General features: G+C 39.3%; 1 protein-coding gene across 1 annotated transcript in view; it reads left to right on the top strand.

Moving 5' to 3' along the window:
- Positions 1-24,440, top strand: part of sapcd2 (suppressor APC domain containing 2) — a 51,122-nt gene that overhangs the window by 16,471 nt on the left and 10,211 nt on the right. Inside the window, exons 2-5 of the mRNA XM_051110732.1 lie at positions 2,299-2,426; positions 10,946-11,092; positions 11,941-12,042; positions 12,119-12,232. Of these exons, the coding sequence (XP_050966689.1) occupies positions 2,299-2,426; positions 10,946-11,092; positions 11,941-12,042; positions 12,119-12,232 (491 nt within the window). The remainder of the gene's footprint in view (positions 1-2,298; positions 2,427-10,945; positions 11,093-11,940; positions 12,043-12,118; positions 12,233-24,440) is intronic.

Raw genomic sequence — 24,440 nt, 5'->3', positions numbered from 1 at the left:
ACTGGTATGTTAGGCCTATATCAGAATTACTAATATTGTTTTCGTCGTCATTCATGACTGTATATAATTAAATTCAGGCAAAGTTATTGGGACAGGACTTGACGGATTATCTTATGTGACTGTGAGTTTGTCTCTATTTCTTATGACGGTTTAAGCCTATACTTGACTCCTGACTTCCTCTTTTGTCTATGAGCATATAGACAAAAGAGAGAGAATTAAATTCAGCGCTTTCATTTCCAACATGTGCTCATTCATGGCTGTATATTATTTAATTCAAGCAAAGTTATGTTTATTGGGACAGGACTTAATGAATTATTCTACGTGACTGTAAATTCGTCCCTATTTCTTAGAGCCAAGCTGCATAAACTAGCTGCATATTAGGCATTTATGTATCACATCTAATATGAACATTAATATGAACATTAATATATGGTGAACCCGATATTACAAAACCGATAACCGATTATGGTAAAATGCTTAAATATCGGGAAAAATATTGGTAAATTGATATATCAGTCGATCTCTAATCGTTACAGAAGCAACGCGGAGAGTCACTTCAGAAACGTGTGCAGCACTGCTGGTATAAACGTAACGGCTTCGGTGGCTGTGTCGGAGCCGGTACATGCCGCAGATGCATGCAGTGCACATAATTTCAGCATTAATGGCAGGGAAACCCCCTTATACTTGAGAGCAGCTACGTATGAAGTGTTTCTTGGAGTTTATAATACATTGAAGAATGATCATATGAATTACATATGCCATGTGACCTGTAAATGCGAAAAAGACATTTCCATTGCAATTTTGCGAAATATTCCTTTTTTTTATTATTTGCCTGAAAAACCACCTCATGCGAGTGTAAAAACTTTTTTGCTTTATATGGCAAACTGGCAGCATTCATCCAATTTTCACTTGGTGGGTCACTCTAAGGCAGTGTTCTCAAACTCAATTTCTGGAAGTTTTTGCGAAATTGACGGGTTTCCATTAGGCATATTTTCAATTCGCAATTTCAGTTGTCTTCGCTCAGTTTGAAGCTGAACAAAATGTTTCCCATCAGACCCAAATAAATAAAACTTGCTCTCATCACTAAAGTAAACTTTGGACCAGTTCTCACAACATGCACCTCAGCAAAGTTGCCTTTTGATTCCTTCTACTGATGAGAGGTTTGGCTCCCATCAGTAGATCACTGAAGAGTACACTTTCAGTCCAACTTCTTTTAGACATACCGAGACAGATCTTTACCCTGTTCACCACTGAACTGACAACCAGTTCCAGCTGCAGTGTTGAACCGGTTCCCCATTGAGAGTCTCTGCATTATTCTGTCTTCTTGTGCCTTTTTTCATGTGGATGATCAGTTTTTTTGGACTTGAATGAACTAGTGTCAATTTGCAATATTTACAGATTTTGAATGACAAATTTCTCTTCCACACTTGTGATCTAGACCACTTGAGAGTTCCCCTTTTTACAATATGTAGTATAAGCCTTTGGTGTCCCCAGAATGTGTCTGTGAAGTTTCAGCTTAAAATACCCCACAGATCTTTTATTGTAACATTTTGGGTGTGAGCTAAAACAGTTTTCGTGTGTGTGTTTTCTCTGCTAGAGCCTGACCAGTGAGAAGATAATCTCTTACCCTGTTCTGATTAGAAAATTGAATTTTCTTCAGTTAGTTGTTTAGTGTTGTATGTGTGTGATTAATTGTCTGTATGAATGTGCAATGGGAGTCAAGCCCGTATTCCTTACCAGTAGCCATAGCAACAGAGACCAAAGCAATATCAAAGATGGTGACATCCGTAAAATTGAAAGTATTATCGTGAGTTCATACATCAAATCATCATTAACCGACAACAGCTTTTAAATTTGAGTGGATAGTGGAGCATTTGAGCCATGCACAGGATACAAAACTGACGTGAGGGAGTGGCTCTGGTGGAGACTGGATATAAACTTTCAGATGACACACAGCTCATTTCTCCGTCACCGTAAGTTACTGAAACCACTAATTAAAGCATGCAGCGCATAGTAGACCCACGCTGGTGAGGCAGAGCGGCGCACTCGCACTAATGGTTGCGATGGACTAGTTGTCCAGTCCTGTTCCGTTCACACAGTGCGTGTGTTCCTAGAATGCGGTTGTGAGTCCTGAAAATTTACAGGTGTGAGTTCGGTTATAGAATACGGTTGTCACACTTGTAAATAACTGTACTGTGTGTGAATGTAACCATATTAAGGACTCAAATACCGTATTGAAAACCGTCTTCTGTTGCTGTATGAATGTGGCCTAATAGTTTGTCTCTCTTATTCTGTTAGCTGAGAACAATGGTCTGCCTCGGTCACAGAGTGAAACTATGACAGGCATCACAAGATCCCGACGGCACACAAGGGGCAGAGACGAGCAGAGACGCCACACCATCACAAATGGAGTCGATTATGGAATGGTAAAGAAGATATGCTTAATTATCTTCCCAAATTCAGTTTTCTATTTTAATAGTTATATATTTGTTTTAGAGTTTATTTAATTTTTGTCATCAAAATTGTATCTAATTGAAATGGTGGAAGTCAGGTTTTTTTTTTTGCGATATCTTATCGCAATAACTGTAATCCCACAATTTGATTCAAATCTGTTCTTGGGCTCACAGTATAAAAATTGATTCTCTGTTTTTAATTGAATTTCTGTCCAATATATGCATAGATTTGATTTTAGCTTCAATTGCAACTTTGAATTTTATTTGAACTGAAATTCAAATGAAGATATTAGGGCTCCAGCTAACTTTTTTTTTTTTTTTTGTCGATTGATCTTTTGATTATTTTTCAGTTAGTTGACTAATCTAATGTTGTTGTTGTTTTTTCAATGAATCTAATGTTTTTTTTTTTGTTTGTTTTGTTTGTTTGTTTTTTTATCTGATTAATCTTTTGGCTAACTTTCCAATAAATAATAAGTACAACTTTTAATTATTTCAAACTTTTATTAAATCATTTTCTAAAAACATCACCTTAGGGCATCATGTACCATTAGTGCCACATAAATTCTGCCTAACACTGTGCAAAAATACATTATGAAGGTATTATGTAGTTTAAAGGAGCAAAGTCCAACAAAAGTACTCCCCAACACTGTGCAAAAATACATGAAAAGCAACAGGTAGTTTAATAGAGCCAAGTCCAACAACATACTGCCTAATACAGTGCAAAAAATATCTGAAGGCATCTTGTAGTTTAAAGAAGTGAAGTCAAATATAAATTCTGCCAATATAAACAGTGCAAAAAATGTTGGGGGCCTGTGTTACTAAATTCAGTAACTTCACTCAGTTCAAAAAAGAGGCAGATAATCTAGCAAAAAGTCTGCATATCAGTGTCAGTATAGTATGTAAACAAAAGCTCAAATAGCTTTACAATGGAGGAATGTAAGCATGTCTACATGCTCTAAAATCAGGCTTGACAGACAGGTAATGCTTTCTAATGGCTGAAATTCACTACAAGACTTTTAAAATCTGTTTTTATAAAAGGCATCATACACTTACCAACTTTGTAAATGGTCACAAAGGAAAACCAACCATCATACATTAAACGACCAAGAATCATACACTACCAGACTTTCAAGTTGTTCCGATCACAACAAACTCCTGCAGAAATTTGTGCTTTGTTGCTAGGAAACGCATGACAAATGAAAACAATAGGCATTCTAAAATCGTCTCAAAATATGTTTAGCCACTTTTCCACTATCGGGCCGAACCGTTCTCTTTGCTTAACCGTTCCATTCCGTGCCGATCCGGGCCAGTCAGCACAGATACGGTTTCATTTTCCACTGTCGTGCTGATAACGGAACTCTTTGGAAAGTAAATACAAATGCGTCAGTTGCCTTGGTAACACAATTGTAATGTAAACAGCGATATGGACGATGATCTGATATTTCTGTTTTTTATCTGATATTTACTTCGTTAAATAACAGAAAAAAAAAGACAACTCTTGGCGCAAAAATAAAATAAACAGAAGGCGACGACAGGTATAACGTTACCAACAAATGCTGAGGGGATATGCATGCCAGTGGAGATGGACACAGAAGGTAAAATTCCTTTCTAAAAATACCACATTTATTGACAGTATTAATGCATGAGCTATGAACTCAGTGTAGCTGTTTACTTGGCTGTTTGATCAGTTTCCGCTTAGCACACTCTCTCAGCACGGTTGTCTAACCGGGCCGAGAACGGTTCCCACTGAGCAAACGACGTCCAAACGACGTCATTTCAACGTCTTTGTCGGAATATAGACATGATCTGCACGTCGGGTGGACGTCTCATGTTCGTTGGGTTTGTAATTGTGCCGTGCCGTACCAGGCTCAGGTGGAAACATAACCGGAACCGTACCTGACCGTTCTAAGAACCATTCAGCCCGATAGTGGAAAAGCGGCTTTTGATATCCTCCAACTGGATGGAATCTCTAGTCTGAAGCAAAAAAAAAAACGTATGGTCACGTATTAAACTGACACGATGCGCATCAAAGTTTTAGTGGAAAAAAGACTTTCAAACTGTCCTCATCTATGCCAAACAGCAGTGCGATGGCATGCTAAACGCAGCTCCAGTTGTGCAGCATGAGAGAAACAGAAATGGAGACATGCGTAATAAACATGCAGAAATCAGTTTCTGTTTCATGCAGAACTTGAACAAACTACAACAGGTAAAGCTGTCAGCTGTGTGGAAATTGGCAATATCGTTAACAATTCTCGTTTATAATCCTACTAATATGGCTTCTTGTTATCAAGATCCTAGTCTATATGTTGTGTTCTGTTAATGCGTGAACTTCATATTAGCCTATTTGTAGCACACTTTCTTTGTTACTTTTTTAATGAACAAAGTATCAGCTTTAAAAATTACGGCAAATTCATAACAAAATTCAATCAATAACTACGGTTTTGGTGCTTTTTAATGCGCCATGCACGATCGCTTTAGCTCCTCAGTTCAAACGTCAAGTGAACCCATTATATCCTTCTCTTTACTACTGTAGTATGAAGTGAACATGAATTAACATCAAAAGGTCAGCTATTCTATAAGAGAGCCTACAGTACTACTTACTGAAATGTCTCATGTAAATGCTTGTTCTGTGTCAAACTGCAGAAAAAGTGTAAAGGTGTACACTACTGTGTAAACATTGTCACGTAGCAGTAGATTTACCTCAGAATGAATATGTCCATAAGGTCATCAGTCAGTTAGAAAGTTAACTATAAAGAAGGAGACATATTGTCTACATGATAAAAATGCAAAAATTCAAGCTAAAGATAAAATTCAACACTTCCTATAAAATTGCATGTTACTAATAAAGAAAAACCGACTGGATGTGTGAAAGACATTTGACAGATTCTGTGTAATAAACAATTCTTTGTGACTGTATATTTCAAGTTGGAAAAGACTTTAGTTCCCACTTTAAGTAAATCTTATCTCCCAGGTCAAGAAAAGATGAGACATAAACAAATGACAGTGATTGAAATGTTCAAATCTAAAAAAAAAAAAAAAAAAAAAAAAAGAAAACAATTTTATTCTGTGGCACCTACAGAAATAATCTGGTGCCTAAGTAGTTTTTTTTTTTTTCTTATAGGAGCCAATGGCTCCTTACTAGATTGTTTTTTTAATTTTTAATTTTTTTTTTTTTTTTTTTTTTTTTTTGTCTGGAGCCCTGTCGCTGTTTTAAAACCACAAAAATTTCCTGTTATACCATTCCGGCTGTATGCACTGTTTTTTTTATGTCTTGTCAAAGTTTGAAAGTGTAGAAATCCTTCAGGTTGAGTACAGCATGCGGAGTAACATGACTCCTGCCACCACTCAGTCAGCTGTTTGTAGGATGGCTGAAGGAGGAGTCTTAACGGGGTCATCGGATGCAAAGTTAACTTTTACATGTTGTGTGAACATTAATGTGTGTTGGCAGTGTATGTACACATCTACCCTATAATGATAAAAATCCATGCAGTGGTTTTTAATTAATCTGTAAAAATAATATCCCCTTTTCAAATCGAGCCGTTCTCAGATGCCTGTCATTGTTGCGTCAGAGCCCACTCCCACGATAGTTGATTGTCATGAGCATCTTACCTCAGACCCACCTTACATCAGCTATAACAGTCCGACCTCTATTGTTTCGATGCCGGAGCAGGGATGTAAGGTAAAATATATTTTAAAAACAATATCTCCGATTGGGTGATTGAGGTGTTGTGTTGCTGGATGTAATAATGAACATAGTGATTGTCATTTACTCCCGACATCTGAGCGGCTGAAGATGCAGCGGATTAGGTTTGTTTGTGAAGGGAATGCACCTCCCGATCTACATAAATGCGTCTATGTTCGCGCAAATCATTCGTGATCCAGCTTCACCTGCAGCAGAAGTGAGTATAAGGGGTTTATCATTAATATCTGCAATCACCTTTCCTAATAATGTGCTAGTTAGCAAGTTTAGTGCCTAAATGCGGCTAAAGTAAACTGACTCGTCACTCCACAGAGAGTAGAGAGGGGCCGGGCGAGCAGAGCTCATCTGCATTTAAAGGAACAATCCATCAGAAAGGGATAATTTTTGCAGAGCTCATGTTGACCAGGTAAAAAGGGTGTTGTTTTACACAACCATTGAGAATTTTTAACCAAAGTATATTATAGACTTTTCATTAAGACCCTAAATAATCATATCAACTTGTGGAAAATGGGCATCCGATGACCCCTTTAAATATTGACTTTGGGGGTTTATATAAATTTGTCTCTGAGGGGAACTGACAGTCTTCAGAAAAGTTTGGATGGTATTTTCTTTTGATCTTGTCTTTGTGTAATGCATATTAAAGCAGTGTTTAAGTGCAGCACTTTCGTTGTTTACTACTACTTTGGTTACTGCTACAAACTAAGCAGTGCTGCACTTAAACTCTGCTTTTCTGTAACCTAGGAAATGATACATTACTGCTGTTCCATAAGCACCACCTGCTGTCAGAGAGTGAATTTGCATTCTCATTCAGCCCATCTGCTGTTTTTGTTTTGTTCAGGCATGTTTTATGTAGCGTAATTAAGCAAAGCTGGTCAGAACATTTTGTTTTTGCTTGAAGTTTGGTTATTACACACCTTTTTGCTAGAGTAGTGTAATTAAAAGATAAACTAAAAGAACTGTTCTGCAGACATTTGAGAAACAGGTCAAAGAAAAAAGAAACATACTTCTCTCTCTTTCTGTGTGTGTGTGTCTGTGTGTGTGTGTGTGTGTGTGTGTGTATAAATACTAAAACAAAAATCTAAACAGATTACTACTTTAAGCTGTTTGTCTATTAATAGCATTAAGTTGTAGTAGTTGTCTAACCTTTTACATTATCTGATATAAATGGCAATTATAATTTGTAATATTAGCACTGCCAAACTTTATAATGTTATTTTAAAGCAGTTTTTTTCAACAGGTGAAAACAACAGGCATATAAGCGAATAAACCCATTCAACACTTTTCAGACAGACAGATGTCTGTCTTTTGTTAATAGAGAAGTTTTGATGTCATTAATAGTGATGATCACTGTGATCATCACCACAGCGGTCTCAATCCATCAGATTCATCTGAGCAAAATAGCAAAGCCGAAACACAGCTCATGTAATGACCAAAACAACCTTCTTTGATTCAGATCCATAGAAGATAGAATTCTGATTCAAATGTGAATGGATGTTTTTCAATCATTGTGTCTGAGTAAAGTGGTTTTCTAGTTCTAAAATTTTTAATGGTATTGACAGTTGGTATTGGTATTGATATGTAACAGATATTCAACCAGATGGTTGAAAATGTCATCAAGCTGTTTTTAACGTTGTGTCTTATTTACTGTTCTGAGTATTTTAAGCTTCATAATGACGATTGTCTTTAGTGTGCAGCACTAGAGTGTGTGTGAAGCTGAATAGTCGCATCTCCCCTCATCAGCTCCTCCTCTCAGCTGTCTTTCTCTCGCTCCTCCCAGCATTTACATTCTCTCTCTCTCTCTCTCTCTCTCTCTCTCTCTCTCTCTCTGTCTCTCTCTCTCTCTCTCTCTCAATCTGGGTGTCTGCTTTCTGTGCGTCTCTCTGCTGGTCTCAGCCGCTCTGTCTCTCCCCTCCCGCTCATGGTGGTCAGTCGGCTCGGGCCCCGGGGCCTGGACGCTGCCGTGTGGGCCACTTACACCACTGTCTTCATTCCTCTTAGCAGCAGCCTGTTCTCCAGCAGAGCCCTGCACTTCTACCTCTGGGTGAGTCAGACAGACAGACGGACGGAAAGAGTGTCACGTCCTATTGGATTGTGTATGAAGATCATGCTTGTGATGGTGTTTACTGTGCTTTTCATGCTTTCAATAGCTGTTTACTAGCTGAGTTTGTTTCTTCCTGACTGTTCCTTCATCAGTTAGATTGCCATGAACCGCCTGTTCTGTAAAACTTTCCACATTTTTATTGTAGTATTTGAGGCGTAGAGTGTTCTCTGTATGGGACTGTAGCTCGTGTCCCTTGTGTGGCGTCTGTATGATTTCTCTTGTGAAAGCAATTGTGTGTGTGAGTGTTGACGTGCTGTCTCTCTATACAAAGAGGATTTCCCCTTTCGATGGCCCACCACACAAACACACACAGCACAAATCCTCTTCCCTCCCTTTATTTCTCTTTCACTCACCCGGTTTAAAAAGAGTTGAGACGGCAGTTCACTGGCCTCCAGTAGATCCGCTGGCTGCTTTATTGAGCAGTATTTCATTCATTGAAATGCTCTATATTAAATATGTTCATGAGTTTCTTAAAGGTTTTCTTTTCAAAAGTTTTACCACACTGATTGTTCTACTTGTACAAAAGTTTTTTGTAATTTTTTTTTTTTATAAATGTATTAAAACTGAAATACGTAACAGACTGAAAGTGGATAGTAAAAGAAAACCTCTCTGTGCTGTAGGTCACAGTTACATTGTTTTATAAAATCCGTTTGATGTCATGCTAGCAAACGCCACTAGCTGTCATGTCTTTGAATATTCAGAAGTACAAATGAGACCAGATGTGCTTCAGCACTTGATTTGATGTGTTTTTCATGTCATGGACATCTAGGGCATTTAAACCAGAAGACTTTAGTATGGTGTAAGTGCAGAATAAATTGACTTTTAACTGAAATTGTAAAGCAAATGGATTTTTAAAACTGTAGTTTACAGCATCTCATGCTGTTTTGTTCAAGTGTAACCAGCATGGTGTTGATCAAGACTTCAAGGTGTTACCTGCTAATTTGGTGTGTGCTAAAGATGTAGTTGTAACCTATACGTTTCATCTGTGTATTTAACATTTAAATAGTCTACAGTATGGTTGAAGTATGTTTGTGTCTACAAGAACATTGTCCTCTGCCTGTACTTTCTTATTTCCTTCTTCTAGCGTTGTGCTCCAGTTGTTTCTGTGCTGTAGTCTTTGGCCAGTAGGTCTGATGTCTGACTGAAGTTGTCACACATGATCACAAATACAATTAGCTAATGTTCCTATTGCATTATTGACAGCTGGATTCTATAACTCAACAGATTACAAGGCATTAACTCTGTTTTAATGATGACATAATTATTGTTTAATAGTGAGTTAGACTAAAGATGGCTAAAATTGCTTGCAAATTACAGCTAGTCCTCTTATTATTAGTGTAACTGTTCATTCATATACATAAAAATGTCTTATGCATGATATGCAGTTTCTGGAAAAATATTTATAAAATACCTCATCAGTCATTATTCCTGCTGGTAGTCTGCTCTGGAGTCGCTGTGTGGTGTGATGTTGGGCTGCGTTTGTTTTGCTAATTCATCTGAGGGACAACGATCTCACTGACCACAGCAAAACAACACAAAAATAACAACTAATGCAGTACCTATCTGAATCAAGCAATCAGCTGCAATAATGTTAGCTTGATTAGATGTCTTGCCTAATGTGAAAAGTCTGAAATGTCTTACCTAACATCTTCAATCCCTTAACATCTCAGCTGCCTGTGCTTCTCAAAAGCCATGCTGATAATTACTCTCGTTTCAGGACGGACTCTGTCACTTTCCCTTTCTGTTCGATGCTTCTTGGTTTTGACAGCAGGTTCCCCAGATGCTATCGATAATTGCTGTTTAGACATTACTGATTAAAAGCAGCCATAAAGATAAGCAAGTGTTGTAACAACACGCTACAAGCACTGCATATACACAACGTATAGTATCCAAGTCACCTTTATTCTGTCAAAAGGCGAGTGATGTCAAACTGACGCAAATTTCCGATAAATATGACCGCTCACATTATAAATTATAATTATAAGACAAAAAAAGCAAACAAAAAAGTTATATACTGCAGCTTTTAAAATTTCATATGCTAAATGAACAAATTTAAAATATATTAGCCTTCAATAACGTACACACAGATCAGATGTTCATATGAGCTTTTGTCTTTGATAAGATTTTTTTTTTTTTTTTTTTTTTTTTTTTTTTTTTTGGGACTGTCCTCATGATGCGTTGCTCTGCAAGCCTAGACAGTAAGCTGACATGAGGGATGAAACTCCAATAATGCTTCATGGTGTAACATTTCTTGAGTTTAATTAAATTTCCTTTTTATGTTGTAAAACTGAAAATACAGAACAAAATAGACATCAATATACAAATACACTAATAACAAGCTAAACACAAAACAAAAACTACTGGCAGGTAAATTATACATTTCTAAAAAGCAACAATGACACTTTCTTAATATGAAATTAATAACTTTTAGTCACTTACAGACAAATACCGTCCCAGGAACAGTATAAAGAGAAAACTTAGATGCACCATCTATCTAGGTGTGTACTCTGGCTACTCCTTGCTTTTAACTAAACAAAATTGCATTGCTGATCAGCCACTAGATGGCACTGTTCCTCAAACAATAACTTCTGAATAAAAGTCCTGATAAAGTCATAAAGAAGGCAGCACATTTTTCATATGTTTGTTAACAGGCTATGAGTATGTGTGTTGTAATGGTGTGTTTTCTGTCAGCTAAAGCAGATGAAGGAGCTGGAGCAGGAGAAAGACTCTCTACTAGCTGGGCTGGATGTGTTGGAGCGAGCCAGAGAATGGTACCAGACTCAGATCCACAACATCACTGAAACGCAGAGACACATTGGCCAGAGCCATCACTCCACCGTACGTCCAGACAACTGAACATCATCCTTCGTAGTCCATCTATTATATATATGTATATGTATATGTGTGTGTACGTGTGTGTGTGTGTGTGTGTACGCCATAATCATGAGTCTTTCAGAGATCAAGACGTCTCTTTTCAAACTACAGTCCAGAAATAGTCCAAATATGTTTGTTGTTTTCATAATATTTTAGTTGCAGATTTCAGACACTCCCAACAACCAATAACTCAAAAAGTAGTTAAAAGAGAAGCAACACCAAAACAGAGTGTAGGATTTAAATCAGGGGTGTCAAACAGTTTAAGTTCGACCCAACCAAACACCTGATCCAGCTAACTACAGGGCTGTGTGTTGAAGCAGGTTGAAACTAAACTCTGCAGGACTGTGACTCTCTCTCTCTCTCCCTCCTTCGGCTTGCTCCCTTTATCAGGGGTCGCAACAGCGGAGTGATCCACAAAGCCGATTTGGCACGTTTTGTACACCGGATGCCCTTCCCTTCAACCCAGCAACCCAACACCACCCTGAAAGTGCACTCTGAACTCGTGCAACCCCAGTGCTAGGACACACTCACTCACTCATTCACACACACACTCACTCACTATGGCCAATTTAGATTATCCAGTTCACCTACTGCATATCTGGATTGTGGGGGAATCTGCAGGACTGTGACTGTTTGAAAATAAAACACCTTCTCACAAAAATGCAAAATTCTAATACGATTACAGTATTTGACATAAATTAACAGTGTGGTGTGTTTTGATGGTTAAACAAAAGCTGAAAATCAATTCCAGGGATCAAATATTGACCCCTAATCAAAATGCTCATTTCTGACATTGTATTTCATTTCTTCAGGAGTTTTTGGCTGAGTCTTGTCAAAGTCAGTTGGATGTTGTTTTGCCTAAACTGCAGGACATCACACGCTGCCTCAGCGATTTACTTTCATTCTCTAGGAAGGTTTGTATAAAATCTCCTTTTACTGTGATATAATATTGTTGTTACTGAACTGACTGAAAAATGTGCTGTTCTCCAGACGTTCTCGTCAACAGGCTCCTCCAGCGCTCCTCCTGCTCCCCCTGCTCCTCCTGCCCCAGCGCCTCCTCAGGCCATCCACGTACTGAAGGAACAGAACCGACTCCTCACACAGGTCTCACACACACACACCCCCATCATAAATATCACCTATAACCTATCCACAAGTTTCTTACGCCTCATGAGCCCTTGCGTCAAAAGTGGGAGCGTCTTCTGGTTCGAAGTAAACAAGCGGGACATAAAACTCATTCATTCAACAGCTGACAGTAGTGATGGGCAAATGAAGCCTCGTAAAGCACCGACATTTCATCTCACCGTTTCGGGAAAACTTTCAAAGCTTAAAGTGAGTCGAAAACAGCGCGATCTGGTGGTTAGCTAAAAATAAAGCAGCCAGAAGCAAGTGAAAGAAACACTGTTGAACGAAGCATTCACCACACATTACACAGATCGTCTCATTTACGTGCACAAATATAAGTCTAACATTGTGTGTGTTTGTTTATTAAATTTCTGTCTCTGGTAAATTCATTTACCCTTTAAACTGTGGCATTAAATGCTAGTACGAATATCTGATGTAATAAAAGAATAATGTACACATGAAGTGCATATGGCAAATATTTATTTATTTTTTTTTAATAATTTGTATTTTTCATATTACTTGTATGACTGGGAATTTAAAAATATAAATAAGTAACATCTGGGGGTTCAAACCGACACAGTGAATCTTGCACAGGACTGGAGAGAAATCGGGGCTTCATCTGGCACACCCCTTAACACAAGCTCCGATGCCTCGGTTCAAATGTCACATCACTAGTTAACAATCATTCAAGATTCAAACCCTGCTCCACGTTATCCCTGAGTACCGTAACGACATCTCTCATAAAGGTTTGCAATTTTACAAGATAAACAACGATCAGAAAAACACATTACATCTCGCTAATTGGCACACCTCACTGGAAGTTGTACCCACGTTCTTTTTTTTAGACTAGCACCCCTCGGAAACAGGTGGATAAAACCGGTGGTTTTCAGTCCGTGTTTGTTTATTTACACACCTGATTCAAATCATCAGCTCATTAGTAGAGAGATTCATGGACTCAGCTGAGTGTGTCTGTGATCGAAAACCACTTATGCTTCATTAACACTGTACGAAAATGTGGCCCAAATCCATATTTTTAAATGACACAGTTTTTTATTTGACATCGTGAACAGCACAAACCACATGGAATTTGATCTTTTCGATTCTGATTTGAGCCGATTTGAAAATAAATGTTTACAAGCATTATAAACATGATATGTTTACGTTCCCCTCAGTCCACAAGATTACCTGTATACAGAACAAAAGTGAAAAATACAAGTCAAGTCAAGTCAAGTCACCATTATTTATATAGCACTTTTTACAATGCAGATTGTCAAAGCAGCTTTACAGTATTAACAGGAAAATAGTGTTCCGAATAGTATGGGCTAATCAAGTGTAAAATAAATTACTATGAGCACACAGAATGAGACAACCCAGGCATATATCCACAACACAGAGATTTATTGAGAGGCTTTGGAAGAGGAGAAAACGATGATGACAGGTAAAAGGTAAACGTTCAGTTACTGGGGCTGTGACTTATAACAAAGCTTACCAGTAACAATGTCCTTGATATGCAGGTTAGTGAAGGATCCGGAATGCTGTGGAGATGTTGGAAGATGAAGGGATTGTCTAACAGGTAAGGGAATCAGGTATGTAGTCAGGTTGAGTAAGTTGATGCACAGTGTGCCAACAAGACCAGACACTGAAGTGGTGACAGGAAGGTGGCTTTATGCTGGGGTTGATTAATGCAGACAGTTGAGGAGAATCAGAACTCTGGTGAGCTGTGAAAGAGTGGGTGGGGCTGAAGGATCTGGCATAGCTGATGACTGTGCGGCAGTACCCCTGAGTCTCAGCTTATGACTAGGGAGACAGAGACGAATGTCCCTGGTGGAAAGCCAGACCTTTTGATCCGGATGGTACTGAGGAGTGTTGGAGCGGTAAGTATTGGCCTGGACTTTGTCTATTGCAGGTGGACATGTGCTGAGTCCCAGACCCTCTCGTTCACCTGGAACCAATGATTCACAGCTGGAACCTCAGACGGCTCACCTGACCAGGGAAATGGGGGTGGCTGGAAGCCTAGTATGCACTGCAAAGGGGTCAGGCTGGTGGTACTTTGCCGTAGAGAGTTTTGTGCATACTTTGCCCAGGGGAGGAAATGGCTCCAGCTGTGATGGTGGCTAAAGATAAATTAACTGAGTCCAGAAGGGTAAGTCACAGGGTCAATGGTACATAAGTCCTCCCTCTGGACCTCCTGGTGGAGTAGGTTCTAATCAAGTGGATTTCATGATCTGGTCGTCCAGAGACCACTGGATAGGACTCATAATCAAGGCTGGAGGAAGTATAGGTTCTGGAGGACAGTTATTGTCATCTGAGCTATGAATTTAGGATGGTGCATCTGCTTTCTGATTCCTGGAGCCGGGACGTTAAGTCACTGTAAAGCTGAACTGGACTTGTCGGGGATTGCGTTGTTTGACATTGCGAAGATATTCCAAATTGCAGTGATCTGTAATAACTTCAAATAGGTGATTGGCTCCCTCCAGTCAGTGTCACCGCTTCATTAGTGCAAGCTTGATGGATAAAAGCTATCTGTTGTCAATGTCAATATTCTGAAGCACCTGCTTCATGTGGTAGTGATGTTCAGCCCAGAAGTAAATGAGGATGTCATTGATGTAAACTCTGGGTTGGAGGTACTCCCAGAACACCACATTTATGAATCCTTGGAAGCAGGGATTGACATTAATTTTTTTGCTGTCCAGTCACTGTGGCTAGTGGTTTTCCAAAATTACTAGCCACTCAACATTTTCACAGGCCACAATTTTGTTGTTGGGAAATTAAGTTTCATATGAGTTAGGTTACTACATACTAAAATTAGTAATTTTAAATGCCTATTTAAAGGGAATATTTCCTTAACTGTATTAAATGCATACGTCATCTTTCATATGCAGTTCTTACATTTTGTTAATTAGTCACTTAATACAATAGGGCTGTTTTCAGTCAAATTAAATCAGTATTAACAAAACCAATCTTTCCACTGCAGAAGAAACAGAAGCAACAGAAGTGGCATTTAGATGCATTTACACAGAGAAGTTTAATGAAGCTTACATGTATTATGTATTATGTATTTACACTGCGAAATTACAACAGCACAAATAATGTCATGAGCTTGGTGTATTAAATCAGTTTTTTTAAGTATACAAATACGAAATGTTGGAAACAATGTAAAGATAAGCTACTTTTAAATATGAAAGTAAAAAGCAAGGTGATAGCAAGTAGGTGGCAGCAAGTGGCTGCTTTAAAGAGTCATTGAGGCATTTATTCAAACGATTCGTTCAGACGGCTGATTCATTCAAGAATGAAGCAAGTTCCTGTCTCTATGAATGGACCACTGAATCATTGACACAAATGATTAATTCAAAAACGCTGAATCATTAGATACAGTAGGTTACACAACTTCTGCTGTGATCTTTGGAACTATTTTTGTTAACCAAATTGAGCAAAAACAGTCAACATTGACAATATTGTACTAATATGTGTATTAACTATTCATCTGAACTCTTCTATAAAACCATTGTCAAATTTGCAATTGTGGTTTTCAGGGAAAACCTCACTCTCTTGGCCGTGTCATGTTGCATGTTGTAACTAGGCTATATGTTATAATAGAAAAACAATTTTTTTACCGCAGTATGTTTCTTATGTAGTGTTCATTTGTTTTGATTTCTCCACGAGAACAAGCTGAATGAGCCTCAACTGGCGCATCCTTGTTATTGTTGATTATCCATTATCAATTGCCGTTTACACTGGATATAATAAAATCAAAATAATTCTTGCCGAAATGTACATTTTTATCAGATTACTGGTCCAGTTGGGCAAGTAAAATTCACTTTCATTTGCCCCTTTGTTACAACAAAGAATACTACTTATGAACCGAACAAACTAACCCGGCCAGTCTAGGAGCTTTATTCCAGCTCCAACTACGCTCCCCACCCCACCCCCGGTGTAACACTAAACCGTTTCCCTACGTGATGCAAATAACATGGGAGTTGGTCCTTTCAAAAGTGTGTGGATGAAGATGTGTGTGGCAGATACCACTTACCTCTAATCATCTTCACTCTTGTCAGGTCGCTTTCTTTATGGGTATCCGAGTTTGAGGTCAAGCACAAGCTTTTGTGTTTTCGTTCAGGTTTTCTTAAATTTTTGTAAAACCCCAAAGTGGTGACAATTCCAAAGCAAAACAACATCTTATTCCAAAACAAAGAAGGGGAGAACGATAAAGGGGTATTTATCGTGTTATTTGTAGTGGTCAGATGGTGTCACGAATGCAGTCTTCTAATCATCACACTTGCAATTCCGAATGAGGTTGTAGACCCCTTTGCAGGTCCAACTTGGAGAAGTGAGCACCACGCAGCTGTTCGCGGCCAATATACTCCGGCTTTGCTACTGTTTGGACACTCTTGCTTACTGCTCCACGCTTTGCTCCCTGATTATTAAATTTCTCAGACTTTTCTAAGATTTTAACCTCAGCAGATCAGCACAGTGCTCAAACACCACATTTTTGGCATAAACACTAAATTAAAAACTTTTTGTAACTGGAATAATACTACTAAAAAGGAGACTCTTTTCCTCCCACTGCCAGCAGTTTACATTCCGGAGATGGGAAAACACAACTGCCTACCTTTAACAGACGAGAAAGAAAATGCCTCTTCAGCCTCTTCTGGAATCTACTTGCTGCACAAACTGCCACAGACTTCTACAAAGTGGTTCTTGAAACAAAGTTACTTGCTGGACTTCCAAAACAGGCGGAACACTCAGCAGACCATCATCACGGACACCCTCAGCATACAGCCGGTGAGTCCCGTCAACCTAGTGAATCTCAACAGTTTATAAGTGTAGAGGAACAAGCCAAAACTGATCGACACACTAATCGATGGCACAAACAGGGAGCGAGACCCAAAGGCACGCGAGACATCAGATTGTCACGAGTATCTCGTATTGCTGTGGTAGCATCCTCTACCCCAGATATGGCTATGGTGAGGCTTGCAAAAACTGGTATCGTACCACCTCCTATACAGCTTGAGAACAGATTTGAAGCACTAATGAATGTGGGTGAGGAATCCCCAAATGTGACTGAACATGGATCGTATGAGCCAGCAGCTAACATCGCTACAAACAGGCGCTCAAGGTCGAGCAGACAGCGGCATTCAGCTCAGAGTGCGGCCGAGCCCAGGACTCTGATAGTGGGTGACTCCATTATCAGAAATATGAGTAGCAGGACTACAACTACATGCTGCTTTCCTCAAGCAAGTGTCTCTGATGTGAACAAGGAACTTCGGAACATCCTAATGAAGCATAAGACTGCAAATCGAATCATCATCCATGTGGGGAAGAATGATATTCGGAAAGAGCAGTCGGAACTCCTAAAGAACGATTTCAGTGAACTCACGAAACTCTTCGAAGGCATGAAGTTCAGCCGTTCATCAGCGGACCACTCCCAGCAAGGGGAACTAACATGTTTTCACGGTTGCTTGGGCTGAATACATGGCTACAAAGAACCTGCAGTCAAAAAGGAGTCAACTTCATCGACAACTTCAGTCTTTTCTGGGGCCATAGACAACTGTTTAAACTGGATGGCCTCCACCCAAACAAACCTGGTGCAAGAGTGCTAAAGGACAACATCTATTTTTCACTCCGTCATCCTTCAGTGGAGTGTGCCAGTCCACCCAACATGAATGGCACACGCACACCTGGACAAAGTATGAGTGACCACAGGACTTCACATCAGCTTCAGAGTCGTCATGTGGTCGACACATCCCACAAGGACACCGACAATGCCACACAGCCACAACAAGCACTGCTCATGGACACCATCCCGGCTGAGCCCTGCCCACAGAGCTCATCACAGACAGACTGTGACGTACTACAACAGCTCCAAGACTCAGTGCCGAAGGATGACTTTCTGGTAAACAGCCAGGGAAGTCAGGACAACATATTTCAGCCACCGGAAACACCAGAGCCACAGCCCCACTCACCAGACACATTATCCCTCTCTCCAGCATCTCCACTTCTAAGCTTCTCACAGAAAATGGAGGAACTAGTGTATGCTGGAACCAGACTCTCCCACTCTTTTGCTGCAAGCCCCCAGATATCAACTAAAAAACGGTCGGGCACCACAACCACCAAAGCCTGTGGGCCCAGCTCGCCCTCCTCCTCCTTCGAGAGCTCTCCGGCCACTGCCACTACGCCAGGGCCCAAACCCTCCTCCATCTGCTGTAGGTGAACCAAAAACAAATGATAACAGCTCTCTGTGATATGTGTCGGGTCCCGGCTATGATAGCAGCAACATTCAGGAATGTTTACAGAACAAGCGGGAACCCAGTGTGCCTGTAGCTTTCTCTATCTCTGTTTTATCACGTGATAGAAAGTCTAAGGCCTTCTGAGCCGTACAGCTGACCCATCTAATCTGCGGCCTATTAGGTATCAAACTAAGACTGCTCTAGAGACAAAAAGTAATGGCATCAAGTTAGCATTTTTAAACATTCGCTCACTAAAAAATAAATCATTTCTGATCAATGACTTAATAACCACATACAACCTGGATGTTATGTTTCTAAATGAAACATGGCTTGAAGACAGCTGTAGTGCAACAGTCCTAAATGAAACAGCACCCCTAACTTTACTTTCATGAGTGTCTGCAGAGCTGTTATGAGAGGTGGTGGTGTAGCTGCTTTATTTAAAGATGTCTATCAATGCAAGCAAGTGTCATTTGGTCAGTACTTTTCTTTTGAATATCTAGGGATTGTGCTGAAATGTGCTCCACACATTCTATTTATAATTATTTACAGGCCTCCAAAATATTCTCCAGCCTTTGTTGAAGAGTTCACAGAACTGTTATCAATGATTTCCTCAGAGTTTGACTGTTTTGCTATTGCAGGGGATTTTAATATTCACACAGAAAATGCAGAAATCAAAACCACAAAAAAAGAATAATCGTTTTAAACACTTTTGACCTGATTCAGCATGTGCATGGACCCACACACAATCGTGGACACACTCTTGATTTACCTATTAGTAAGGGTCTAAACATTTCATTCATTGTCATTAAGGACGTAGCACTATCTAATCACTTCTGTATTTTCTTAATATATTATATTCTTGATATATTGATCTCTGCTACCACTGAATCTAGATCCGTCTCTGTCAGAAAGAGATGCATTAACGAAAACACTAGTGTTCTATTTATGAAGGCTATATCTTCAATGCCAAGCATTTCTGCAGACTCTGTTGATCTTCTCCTGGAGTCCTTTAACTCAAAAGTTAAGAATGTCATTGATGACATTGCACTAGTGAAATTCAGTAAGACGACTGGCAGACAAAAATCATCTTGGAGAAAATCAACAGCAGTACAGAATATGAAAAGACAATGCAGAAAAGCTGAGCGGATGTGGCGGAAGAGGAAACTTGAAATTCACTATAGCATCTATAAAGACAGCCTTCATGCTTTCAATGTGGAACTAGCCACAGCAAGACAGAAGTTCTTCTCAAACCTTATAAACAGCAATCTAAACAACACTTGAACTCTTTTGCTACTGTTGAGAGACTAACAAACCCCCCCAAGTCAGATTCCCAGTGAAATGCTCTCAGACAGCAAATGCAATGAGTTTGCTTGCTTCCTTTTCGGAGAAGATCAATAATATCAGAAAGGTGATTAGCACATCCTCAAGTTATGCAGAGGTCACACAGATTCGACCGCAATTTCAAAAAGAAGTCACTATGTCTGTTTTTGAAGCAATTGATAGCAAAACTTGGAAGAAATAGTACAGTACCTTAAATCCTCAACCTGCAACCTTGACGCACTTCCCACATCTTTTTTCAAAAGTGTGTTTAACTGTTTAGAAGCAGATCTCTTAGAAGTGGTAAACACCTCACTTTTTTCTGGGACATTTCCAAACTCCCTGAAAACTGCAGTTGTTAAGCCTATTCTGAAAAAGAGCAATCTTGATAACACCACATTGAGCAACTATAGACCAATATCAAATCTTCCTTTCATAGGCAAGATTATTGAAAAGGTAGTTTTCAATCAGTTGAACAACTACTTAAACTCAAATGGATACCTGGACAATTTTCAATCTGGTTTCGACCGCATCACAGTACAGAGACAGCGCTTGTTAAGATAATAAATGATATTCGCTTAAATACTGATTCTGGCAAAATATCAGTGCTGGTACTACTAGATCTTAGTGCTGTGTTTGACACTGTCGATCATAACATTCTTCTAGAGAGACTGGAAAACTGTGTCGGGCTTTCTGGGATGGCTCTCAGTTGGTTCAGGTCATACTTAGAAGGGAGAGGTTATTATGTGAGTATAGGAGAGCATAAGTCAAAGTGGACTCAAGTCCCTCAAGGCTCAATTCTAGCGCCGCACTTGTTTAGCCTGTATATGGTCCCACTAAGTCAAATAATGAGAGAGAACCAAATTGCCTATCACAGCTATGCTGATGATACCCAGATTTACCTAGCCTTATCACCTAATGACTACAGCCCCATTGATTCCCTCTGCCAGTGCATTGATGAAATTAACAGTTGGATGTGCCAGAGCTTCCTTCAGTTAAACAAGGAGAAAACTGAAGTCATTGCATTTGGAAGCAAAGAGGAAGTTCTTAAGGTGAATGCATACCTTGACTCTAGGGGTCAAACAACTAAAAACCAAGTCAGGAATCTTGGTGTGATTCTGGAGTCAGACCTTAGTTTCAGTAGTCATGTCAAAGCAGTAACCAAATCAGCATACTGTGATCTCAAAAACATTGCAAGAATAAGATGTTTTGTTTCCAGTCAAGACTTGGAGAAACTTGTTCATGCCTTTATCACAAGCAGGGTGGATTATTGTAATGGTCTTCTCACTGGCCTTCCCAAGACGACCATTAGACAGCTGCAGCTCATCCAGAACGCTGCTGCCAGGATTCTGACTAGAACCAGAAAATCTGAGCATATCACACCAGTCCTCAGGTCCCTACACTGGCTTCCAGTTATATTTAGAATTGATTTTAAAGTACTTTTACTCATTTATAAATCACTCAATGGCCTAGGACCTAAATACATTGCAGATATGCTCACTGAATATAAACCTAACAGACCACTCAGATCATTAGGATCGAGTCAGTTAGAAATATCAAGGTTTCACACAAAACAAGGGGAATCCGCTTTTAGCTATTATGCTGCCCGCAGTTGGAATCAGCTTCCAGAAGAGATCAAATGTGCTAAAACATTAGCTACATTTAAATCTAGACTCAAAACTCATCTGTTTAGCTGTGCATTTACTGAATGAGCACTGTGCTACGTCCGAACTGCTTGCACTATGTATAATCCTTTTCCATTTTTAACTGTCTTAAATTTATTTATTTAAATCATTTTAAAAGGTTTTTTATTTTTTTTTATTTTTTTTTTTATTGTGATTATTGTTTTTATGATTATTCTACTTCCTTTTATGTGAAGCACTTTGAATTACATTTGTGTATGAAATGTGCTATATAAATAAACTTGCCTTGCCTTGTTCCAGGGCAGATAAATTGAGAGATCCAGATGGCCTTTTGGATGAAATTTTTGCAACCCCACAACGACATCATAGATGACCTTTTGCTGGCGGATGTTGACATTGAGCTTTTGTTTGAATACGGTAAGGAGCGCTATTTCATTCAGTGCAGCCACTGGTGGTCGCAAGAGCACGGAACCGCGATGCATAGTCACTCCAAGTGGAAAATCCTTGGTGTAACCAAAAGAGTTGAACGTTCACTGACTGCTCGCTGGCTGTTTGTCCAAATACCTCCTTGAAGTGAGTGATGAATGAAGTAAGCGAGAAGTGAGAGCTTTATTGAGAGGCTTTGAAAGAGGAGAAAGCAATGATCACAGATAAAAGGCAAATGTTCACTCACTGGGGCTGTTACTTAGCTGAGCAGAAACAATGTCCTTGATTTTCAGGTTGGTGAAAGATCCGGAGTGTTGAGCAGTTGTCTGAAGATGAAGGGACTGTCAAACAGGTAAGTGAATCCGGTAGGTAGTTGGGTAAGTTAATGCGCAGTGTAACAAGAAGACCAGTCACTGAAGTGGTGATTGGAAGGTGCAAACTTACATGTGCACGCTGCACCTGCATGAGAAGAATTAGCTGTCTATATCAGTAGCTATTAATAGTATACATTCAAAAGGAGAAACCGAAACAAAGATATACGATATATACAAAAATATACAAAGATATATGCAGATACATGAAACATACAAAGCAGCGCTTGCTTACCATTTTGAATATCAGTTATGTTGATAACTTTCATCATTTTAAGCAGCTCATGTAGTTAGGAAAAATGTTGCATATTGGAATGCTTGGGACCACATAACATTAGAACAGCCTTCTGTCTGTGCCGCTTTCATGTACTTACTAGTTTTCATCAATTTCGCTTTAATTCTCCAGCACTGACTCGTTCATTAAACTGAGCATCCACCTGGAGTTTCCACTCCCGCTAATGGCCCTGACGCCAGTTCAACTTGTTGAATCGGGCAAACTCCCACCGACGTGAGCCCGACAAGAACTGACGTGTGGAACACACCAAACAAACTAGCCCGACAGACACTGGCGGCCGACCGTTGACTTGGTGTGTCCTGGCCTTAAGAAGAATCAGAACTCTAGTGACTGTAAACAAGTGGGTGGGGCTTAAGGATCTGACATAGATAGTGACTCAGTGACAATTACATATTAATTAATAACATTTATTAAGAACTCCAAGCCTAAACATGCGTACGTACGCAAGTTTGCATACTGCGAGGAGCAGTTGTGCACAGTCATACATCACCAGACTGTTTTCCTAATCTACACAGTACTTCAGGCCACGATGGAAATGCAGACAGCAACAGGTCTGGGGGAAAAAAAGTTCCTGGGATAAATTGTTCCTGGTAATTTCGGTGAAAAAAGTGTCTTTAAGCCATGAAAGTGAAACTGAATTTGAGTGTGGGGAAATACTTTATACCAGGGGTGGCGAACGTCGGTCCTGAAGAGCCGCAGCCCTGCAGAGTTTTACTTCAACCCTAATCAAATGCACCTGAACAAGCTAATAAAGGTCTGAAGGGTTACTAGAAAGCTACAGGCAGGTGAGTTATAATTAGGGTTGGAGCTGAACTCTGCAGGGCTGCGGCTCTCCAGGACTGGAGTTCGCCACCTCTGCTCTATACAAAGGAACTTGACGTACCTTACTTTGACTAAAAAACACAAACTGAGATAAAAAGAATCCCATGAGATAAAACATTTCTGTACAAATATGCAGACACGTAATGTCTAACTCACCAACAATTATGATATAATGTTCATTTACCAAATTTGTAAAACACAAATATAAATAATGATTTCTGTTATTTTAACAAATAAAAATATATGTCAGCTTTAACACATAAAAGGATGGAAATATAGGGAATAAAAGTGAACAAAAGAGAAACATTTATATAAATAAATCCTCTGCAATAAAAACAGACCAAGGGTAAGAATATAGACAAGTACAAAGATGCAATATGGCTTAATCCAAATTTATGGGCTCATATGCCTCTCTCATTCAGCGCAAATCCATGTTTTCATAATCACAATGTTACATAACACAGAGTTTAAATTGTGCTGTGTAACTTTGAGGAATAGGGTGTGATGTGAAGTTAGTAATGCGCAGTAAATTGTGTGCATTTTGCATGCTTGACATTGTGAATGCATTATTTAGGTCATAACCACTGATCTATATATATGACTGGATCACTCATTGCGTTCTAAACTGCCGTAAGGCATTGAAGCTACCGGAAGTGTTCGATCTGCCATCTTACTATTCCCTACCGACAGAGAGCACCATTGACGGACAGCTAAACCGCTGACCTAAAATCACCAGATTTTAAGCGTATCAGTCACACAGGACTAGTTTTTATGATATGTGTATGTAAATTAATTTTTACTTAAAATCTTATCTGCAGTATTTATCGTCTTTTTGAGCAGGATAAGAGATGTTTTGAAATCGTTCAGGTGGGTGTGTCAGCTGCGCACTTGCCGAGACAGTTTTGATCTAACACAAAATATATTTCTTAACGTAAGGAATTATGCAGGAAATAGTAAACATGAACATATATCTGGAATTAGTATCTGAAATTGTTTCAAATATACAATAAATAATACAATACTAGCCTGTTATATTGCTCTATGCTGTATTGAATTCAAATCTTGGAAATAAAGCTTGATGTCTTT

Source organism: Labeo rohita, chromosome 5 (genome assembly GCF_022985175.1).
Source record: "Labeo rohita strain BAU-BD-2019 chromosome 5, IGBB_LRoh.1.0, whole genome shotgun sequence".
Taxonomy (NCBI): Eukaryota; Metazoa; Chordata; class Actinopteri; order Cypriniformes; family Cyprinidae; genus Labeo; species Labeo rohita.
Note: the sequence above shows the minus strand (reverse complement) of the source record. Positions and strands in the feature narration are given on the sequence as shown.